Source organism: Lipotes vexillifer, unplaced genomic scaffold (genome assembly GCF_000442215.2).
Source record: "Lipotes vexillifer unplaced genomic scaffold, Lipotes_vexillifer_v1.1 scaffold1201, whole genome shotgun sequence".
NCBI lineage: Eukaryota > Metazoa > Chordata > Mammalia > Artiodactyla > Lipotidae > Lipotes > Lipotes vexillifer.
The window spans coordinates 2,529,481-2,538,647 of NW_006783542.1; the positions used below are offsets into that span (position 1 = coordinate 2,529,481).

The 9,167-nt window shown below is 48.4% G+C and overlaps 1 protein-coding gene across 1 annotated transcript in view; it reads right to left on the reverse strand.

Annotated features, from left to right (window-relative positions):
- Positions 1-4,917: 4,917 nt before the first annotated feature.
- Positions 4,918-9,167, reverse strand: part of RABIF (RAB interacting factor) — a 5,356-nt gene continuing 1,106 nt past the window's right edge. Inside the window, exon 2 of the mRNA XM_007456158.1 lies at positions 4,918-5,204. Within this exon, the coding sequence (XP_007456220.1) occupies positions 4,959-5,204 (246 nt within the window). The 3' untranslated portion in view covers positions 4,918-4,958. The remainder of the gene's footprint in view (positions 5,205-9,167) is intronic.

A 9,167-nucleotide genomic window follows, 5' to 3' on the forward strand; every position in this document is an offset into this window, starting at 1 on the left:
CACACACACTCATCTCAGCTCCGGGAATTTAAAATATTTCAAGGTTGGAGGGGAAGGCCCACGGTCAACTCTAGTTTTCAAGCCATCTGAAGAATCCTGACAAGTCTGCATCCTTTTCCTGTCGGCACCCCTTCCCCATGCTCCCCCATCATGTAGCAACAAAATGACATGTAACTGAAATGACAAACACGGTGAGCCCGGGCAGGGGAGGGCAAAGGACGAGGGAGAGTCTTTGTGGGGACGAGATTATCCTCTTGGTGAACAATCAAGGTACCAGGGAGACACCAGGGCCATGCCCAGGCTCATCATTCTTGAGCCAGTGACAAGGCTGTGCAGGTGGTTCCTGCTTTCAAATGACTGAATTGCTTACAAAAGTGGGCTCTGTATAGGACCATTAGTTACTTTCTTTAAAAAACCTTTTTATTTTGAAAATATAACATGTGTTCAGAAAAGCACACAAAAGATGTACAGCTTAATTTATGACATAACCACTATGCAGATATTTAAAAACTAGAACGTTACCAACCTTGAAGAAGCCCTCCTGACCCTGCCCTTCCAGATCACGACTCCCACCTTTGTCATAAATCAAGTATCCATATGCATGGTGCTGTTTCTGGGAGATTTTGTTTTACCCTTGTGACAAACTGTGGTGTCTCTCCAACTCCAAAGGAGAAGCTCTCCCGTCTGGTTGTCTCTCCAAAGGAGAAACTCTCCCATCTGCTTTTTCTCCTTGACCATCTTGGCTAGTCTTAGTCCTCTGCACTTACAAATAACTTTTATTTTATTTTATTACTTTATTTAAAAAAATATTTATCTATTTATTTGGCTGTGCCAGGTCTCAGTTGCAGCACTCGGGATCTCCATTGCTGAGTGCGGGATCTTTAGTTGTGGCATGCATATGGGATCTAGTTCCCTAACCCGGGATCGAACCTGGGTCCCCTGCATGGGGAGCTCGGAGTCTTAGCCACTGGATCACCAGGGAAGTCCCCTTACATATAACTTTTAGAATCAGTTTGTTGAACTTCACACACACAAAACCTGTTGGGTTTTTGATTGGGATTTTATTAAATTTATATACATCAGTTTGGGGAAAAGTCAACATCTTTACAATTAGTCATGAGTTGGCAAAATTTTTCTTTAAGGACCAGATAAATATTTTAGGCTTTGTGGGCTAAGAGGCAAAACTGAGAATTTTATGTAGGCAAAAAACATCCTTAATTCACAGGCTCCTGAATCTCAATAAATCAGATGTCAGCTTGAATGGATCTGGGCTGTGGTTTTCTGGCCCTGTGAATTTGCTTGTCTTCCTTTAACTTCTCTGGGTAACGCTGTATGAGGTTTTGCGTTGCGGGCTTGCAAATCTACTGCCAGCTCCCAGTTTCCTAGTTCTCTCTCCAGCTGTGTCTAATCTTCTATTAAAACCTTCCAGTGAATTCTCACTTTTGGTTTTGGATTTTTTTAGATTCTAGAATTCACTTTTTTTTTTCTCACATGTCTGGTATCTCCTTTACAGAGTAAGCAGTTATTTTACCGTCTACATCTGAAAGCTCCTGTTTCCCCAGCCTCAGTGGGCCTGTTCCCATGGCCTTTTGTTTTACTGGTTTTATCATCTTGTCTCATATGCTTGGTTACATTTTATTATATTCAGGATATTGTATTAGCAAAATTGTTTGCAGAAAGAATCTGAAGTTTAGGATGGTGACATTTTCCTCTAGAGAGGGTTTTTGTTTGCTCATGCCAAAGGCCTGGGGCAACGACCACTTGGGATCACCTTAATCCAATTTCAAGGGCTGAGATTTTGAGGCTGAGCTGCAATCCGTCTTAGAAACTTTCTACTCCCCAGCCTGACTCGCCCTGCTTCCGGGGGCAAAGGACCGAGGGCACCAACCCGAAGTGAGGGCCGGCCGCCTGGTCCACACCCTGTGACAGGCCCTGTCCCTCCCTTCTGCAAGGCCGTCAGGACCGCCCATCACCCTCCGAACGGCCTCCTCTAAGCTGGGAAACGCCCCCAGGAGGAGGGCGTCCGTCACACTAAGCCCACCGCCCGGGGCCTCCATCTTCTCCATGGTCCAGATCCAGTAATTCTCCAAACTTGTGCTATAGCGCCCTGATGCCTCCGGACTTTGAAAGTGCGTATCCAGCCTTTCGAGCTGCCCTCCCCGGGATGGTGAGTCCACCAGTACTGGGAGCAGAGGTCCTCATAGCCACATGGCGGAGTTCTGAGGAGCCTCATACAGTGCGCTAACAGCAGTAAAGTGTCAGTACACCGCTGTCCACCTTCAATTCTGTGTCAAAACAGGAAGGCCCTGGAAAAATCAACTGCTCCCCCACTGCAGCTGCAGCCCCGATACTCACAGCCGCGGTCGTGGGCTCCCCCTTGTGCCCCGGCGCACACAGCGACCTGACTCACAAGGCTTTCCCCAGAGCCCACCATGTGTGGGGGGCAGGGAGAGGACCTTCATTCCACGACAGACACCGAAGGGCTGATTCCTCAGCCGACAGACACCCAGCGTGAATCCTAAGGCGCAGGTTTCAGCCCTCCTCTCTGTTTCCAATTATAACATTCTTCCCAAGGACGTGCAAGAATCTAACTGTCACTGTTTAAATGCCTTTATTTCTTTCAAATCAAGCTGAAAAGGCAGAATAACAACTCGATGTTTTGGCTATTGGAGGAACAGTTTGGGAATTCTCAAGAAACGAAACACAAGTGACCAGTAAATATATAAAAATTTCATTAGAAATAAAATAAATGCAAATTAAAACAATGAGACACCATTTTTCCTACTATTAAAGTATCAACATATTCATTTAAGATAATAAATACCCAGTGTTAGGAACTGCTGGGGAGGAGGGTAAAGCCACACAGCCGTTCCGAGGTGTGCGCGTCAGTCAGCAGAGCCGTGAAGACGCACACACCCTGCAAGCCCGCTGCTGCTGACGCAGCTGGGGAAACAGTAGAAAAGCCTGGACAGATTCAGCTACAAGGTTGCACCTTATATCACATGGTTTAGGAGAGGCTGGAGACAATCTAACAGTGGACTGTAAAATAAACTACAGTACAGAAATACAACGGCGGAGATGGATGTCACCTATGTGGGAAGTCAGTATTTTGTTAAATGGAAAAAGCAAGTTATGAGAGTACCACATGATCTCATATTTGTTTTAAAAACCCTACGTTTATTTATACAGTACGTATAGAAAAACACTGAGAACATAACACCACACTACCGTCGGCAATCTCTGCATGGTGAAAATATGAATGATTAAAAACATTTTTATACCTACTTTTTTTTTTAACATCTTTGTTGGAGAATAATTGCTTTACAATGGTGTGTTAGTTTCTGCCCTACAACAAAGTGAATCAGCCATACATATACACATATCCCCATATACCTACTTTTGTATTTATCTGCAATGAATGTGAACTATTTCTGTGATTAAAAAAGGAAAGAAAAGTAAAAGTCTAACTTACAAAATGCCTTGCCCAGGTTTTTGGCTCATGATATGAGGGGCCACATGTCCCCAGAGGCATCTACGTGGTTTTGTTCCTTCTGACCTGAGTGGATATTCTCACAGTTTTTCTGCAAATGCCATAATCACGGACATCTGACCATCCATCTAGAAAACAGTTCTCTCATTTTCTACCAGAGCTTGTGAGGCTACGGCCGGGGACGGAAGCCACCTTTCTAGGGCAGGAGGTTGGTGGCAAAACTGTGCCCAAGGCCCGCACTTTAGTTGGGGGGCCCTCAGACCAAGTTCTGGGGAGAAGGAGGGAGGAAGCAACTGGAAAACAGGTCCGAAGGAATGTCTGTAAGGTCTCCACTTAGCCCTCATTTGCATTCTAGGTCTCCTGAGCCTTAGAGGCACGGAAGATGGGAGGATACCCGGAACCTGGTTTCACAGATTCCTTCTGAGATGGTGAGTCGTTTCAGAAGAGAAATGACAGAACTGAGAATCGTACTGAACATCAAACTGTCAGAGCAACCCCACAGCTACAAAGAGAGGCATCGGGATGGAAAGTCTGTATTCTGGGTTAGTCTAGAGATTCCAACTGAATCAGAAATCTGTGAGGACCACGCCCAGCGCGTACAGTAATGATGCCACCATCCACTTAAGAAGTCTGTCCTAGGAGCAAAAAGAGTTATATGAGTTATATGAGTCCACGTAAGACAAACCAATGAAGTCATGTATGACGTGACAAAGGCCCGCCCCCTACGTCCCGCCCTCTCCGCTGACTCCAGGAGATCTTGGGAACACAGCCAGGGCTGAGTTTTCCTCGGGGTAGCTGACAGATGGGGTTGGAAATCTGACTTTCAGTTTACAGGCTATATATAGCAGTGCGGAGCTAATACAAAGAAAAACTACATCAAGATTTGAAGGGAAGAGTGGCCACACCCACCTTGACAATAAAGTCGCTGTCAGCCTAGAGGAGAGGCCCCTAGATGTGGTTTTAGAGGCACGTCCAAAGGAATGTATTTCTGATTAGTGGTTTAAATACTGCAGTTTGGAAATGCTTTACTTTTAGAAAGAATAAATTACTGTAAATAAAGTTAGCCACACAACAGACGTCCGTGCACTTTCCTGAACGAGAAAAAGGCGGGTTTCAACCTTCAGCACCTCATGAGCACCATCCATCACGTGTCATCACGGCTAAAAGGTTGCATAACTGCTCGGAGGGTGAGAGCCCCAGGGTACAGGACAGCAGGAGGCCGGGAGGGGAGCAGATCTGTGGAAGCGCCCAGTGTCCTAAACCCGGGGTGAAAGGGGGCTGAGCAAAGGCGGTTACGCCTGGGAACTAAGCAGGAGGCCGGCGCTGAGGCCGTGAGGAAGCACGTGGACTCGTGCTGGACGGGGCGGGCTGACGCCCGTGACTGACGTTAGTGCAGAGAAGGCGACTCGGCCGTCCTTGTGGGGAGTAGCTTTTATAGTGGGGGTGAAGCTGAGTCCCCTCCCCGCAGTCACTCATGAGAAACCCGTTCCAAGGCCACATAGAAACTGTTCTTGTCGTCCAGGCAGTGCCAGCCGATGGGGCCGATCTCGCAGTCTGCGCAGACCAGGAACTTGATGTTGCCCACGTCCTTCGTGAAGCCCACGTTCTCGAAAGTGAACATGTCCTCCACCAGCCAGTGGTCTTGCAGAAGGTCGCCCTCAGGGCTGCCGCCGTCGGCCAGCGCCGGCTTCTTCCTCATGGGCGGGAGGCAGAGCTGCGTGGACAGAACACAGCAGAGCCCTGCTCACTCCGCACGGCCGGCCCCTGAAGCTCCCCCAGCCCAGGCGCCCAGCAGTAAGCCCCAGGCTGCCCCGGTCCTCGCCCGCCTCTCAGGAGAAGGGGGAGAGGCGCTGCCTGGTTGCCGCGGTAACCAGGACGCCCTGGGTCCTCAGGGCCAGCCTGTTCCTCCCTGCCCCCGACCCCGGACCCTCCAGGGCCAGCTCCTCCCGGACACTCGGCTCCCACGTGGCCTCCTCAGGGTCTCCCCCAACCGGACAACCTGCACGAGCTCCCCATGCTGCCCACTGCATGTGTATTCTTTAAAGTGGCTCGGCTGAGGCATAACTGACGCACACTGCACAGATCCAAAGTGGCCAGTATGACACATTCAGGCACACGTATACCGCACACCAACAAAGCTCTACCACGCTCAAGATAACGAGCATATTCGTCAACCCAAATTTCCTCATGCTGCTCCATTTCCTACTTGTCGTTTCTGAAATCATCTTATCAGTTTACTGGCTCAGTTACTTACCAGGGGACTCCCTCCACCAGCTCACTTTTCCTGTTCATTACCACGTCCCCACTGCCTGGAACGGCAAGTGACACTGAGCAGAACGCAAATATCTGGGACAAGGGTAAACACAGGATGTCTGGCTTCACGCTATTCCATCACTGTTGTCACGAAGATACTGGGTTTATCTTATAAAAGGAACATTAAAAAGGAAAATCTAGTTCTAGAATTTGGAAAATTATCTCTAGGACCCTTGCATCTCCCACTCACGAGGAGAAAGCATGCGCACACACGCACGCGCGCACGCAACCCCTTCGACTTCTTCCACGTGGTTAGCAGACGCCTCCGCTGCCCCGCCCACTGCAGAACACGTCAGCCAAGCTCCCTTCCTGCTCCTCACTATGGCTGCCGCCAATGCGCGGAGTATTTCCCACCCCGTGATTCACTTCCAACGCACCCCCAAACTCTAATAAAATAGTATGGCCTTAATGTGCTAGCCTGGCATTGGCAATCAGGACAAAAGCAAACAATTTTAAAAGTTTTTTAAAAATTAGACTGACATCAATCCAAAACAGGTCAATGCTCTGGTGGGGATGAGAATGTCAGGAAGTCCACGAGAGCTGCCGGTGTGTGAAACACCCTGGAGCCTGCACTTCTGAACTCCAGGCCTTTAGACGCTGGTAGGGTATCCCTGGCAGGGAGGAGGGAGCTCTGATCCGGAACATTCCCCCTCCCTGTCCTCCAGGCACTCGGCTTATTAAAACACATCTGTGCATTTCCCTTTGCTGTGTCACCTGAGGCTTCATCTGAGGACACATCACAATATATGATAGTCCCTCTTCCTGTTATATTGTCTCCAGCCACGCTTTTTGCCTCATCTGATGGTTAAATGAGTCCCTAATGCTTTGTTTTACCCTGAGTGAAAATGGGAACAAGCAGAGGCAAAGAGAGGTAGGAATCAAAATTCAGGAACCAGAAAACCTGAATTCCAGTCCTAAGAGTAATTTTCTGTGGGCCTAAACGTCCCTAGGTACATTTCCAGCCTACCTCCTATACTGTCGGTGTGAAATCACATCTTAACTAAATGCAAGAGGAGTGAAATGTGAGGTGAGAAAATCGAAGGCTATACAAGCGTTAGCCCTCAGCACATGTCTAGCAAAGGAGCGCGAATCCCCCACATTGTCCCCGTTCACAGTGCATAAGGCCACCTCTGCTGTCTCCCATTTGATTAGTCACTAAAGGGCAAGGCTATTACTAGCCATCCATTCAAGGGGTCACACTGGGTCCTGTTCCCTCTCTTCCTCAACATTCCCATTTTTACTGAAATCCTGTTAAGTCAGACCCACGTATGTGCACTTGTCTGTGTATCTGTGCCCGGATCTCAACGAAGTGGAGGACAACGCTAGGGTCACACTGTGGGATGTATCATGTGGGACACAATGAAGCTTTCTGGACAGACCACTGGGGTGGAAATCTAGAAATTAATACCTAATTTGAGGTGGCCAACTCGGCTGTCTGGGGGCCAAAGTCGCCAGACCCCTGACGAGGTGGGTTAGCTGTGCGGCCAGGGCCCCGGCCAGCACCCTGGATCCCGGCCAGCTCCCTGAGATGCATCGAACACCACGACGCTGAGATTCTGCTGATGTCTCACTGAAACCTCTTTTGCTTTCAAGAACTATTAACAGTACCCGTTAAAAAATAAAATATCTTCTTTCTCTTTGTAAAAATACATTCTCATTATAGAGAACTTGGCAAAAGCATGCTGTACTATAGATTTGAATAAAAACTGTCACAGTACAAAGTAAACTTCTGTTAACCTTTTTTGTAATTTTTCCCCCTTCAGTGAGTACATGTGGTGGTTTTATTATTTTTTATTATTATTTTTTTAACGATACTGACATGGGGAAAGAACCCGTCTTATTTATTTATTTATTTATTTATTTATTTATTTATCGCGGCATTGGGTCTTCGTTGCCGCGCATGGTTTTCTCTAGTTGCAGTGAGCGGGGGCTACTCTTCGTTGGGGTGCGCGGGCTTCTCATTGCAGTGGCTACTCTTGTTGTGGGGCACGGGCTCTACGCGCACGGGCTTTGGTAGTTGCAGTGTGCGGGCTCAGTACTTGTGGCTCACGGGCTCTAGAGAGCAAGCTCAGTAGTTGAGGCGCACGGGCTTAGTTGCTCCACGTCACGCGGGATCTTCCAGGACCAGGGCTCAAACCCGTGTCTCCTGCACTGGCAGGCGGATTCTTAACCACTGCGCCACCAGGGAAGTCCCTTGTAGTGGTTTTAAAACCACACAAATGTCCACAAATTCTCTGACAACCTTTCCAAGATGTGGAGACTGTGCCTCTCCCCTTGAGCCTGGGCAGGCCAAGGTGGGAGGGACAGGCTAGGTTAGGGAAGGGTGGGCCACTTTTGCAGGTTGCTCTTGGAACAGTTGCTCTGGGAACCCTGGTGACCCTGGAAGAACCATGGCTACCCTGAGGCCTCCTAGCGGATACCGGGAGGAGCGGCCCATCACAGCCTGTCCCAGGTGCCTGAATCCTCTCAGTCCACAGGCAGACACGGGAGTGGGCAAGCTTCTGAGATGACCCCTCTAACCGCTGCCCCGTGAAACACCATGAATGAGAGAACTGCCGAGCTGTAGCTGGGCCCTGCCAACCCCCAAATTTGTGAGCAAAATAAACGTTAATGTTTTAAGTCACTGTCTGGGGTGATTTTGTTATGTAGCAATAACTAGAACAACACTGCCCAACACACCTGAGGCATGTTCCATTTTAATTCCTGATTTTTCACTGTGATAAACTATACATAACATAAACTGTACCATTTAAATAATTTTTAAGTGGGCAGTTTGGTGCCATTAAGTACATTCACATTATTGTGCAACCATCACCACCATCCGTCTACCCTTTTATAACCACACTTGCCAACACCCCTGACCCGCCCCCACTTCCTAAACCCTGGCAATCACTAATCTGTTGACCATTTCTAAAATTCAAAAATGTCATATAAATGGAATGATACAATAGGAATCTTCTGGGACCAGCTTTCTTCACTCAGCATAATTCCCTGGAGATTCATCCTCATCCAAGTTGTGGTGCCCGTGGTGTGGCATCATCCACCAGCAGAAGGCCTGCTGGGCTGTTTCTGGTTTTCCGCTCTTAGGAATAAAGGTGCAGTGAACATTTGTGCACAGGTTTTGTGTGAACATGTTTTCATCCCGCCAGGGATAAAGGCCCGGAGAACACTTGCTGGGTCCTATGTTAGGTGCATGCTTAGTTTGAGAATAATATCTCGATTTGCTCTCATTCTCACCCAAACAGTGCTCTACCCTTTCTCTCCCACAAGCTCATCTTCCACCCCCCTCTCCTGCCCCAACTGCCCTCTCCCTCAAAAGGTAAGAAAGCAACTATTCCCTTCTCTAACTCATCATCCTTTCCCT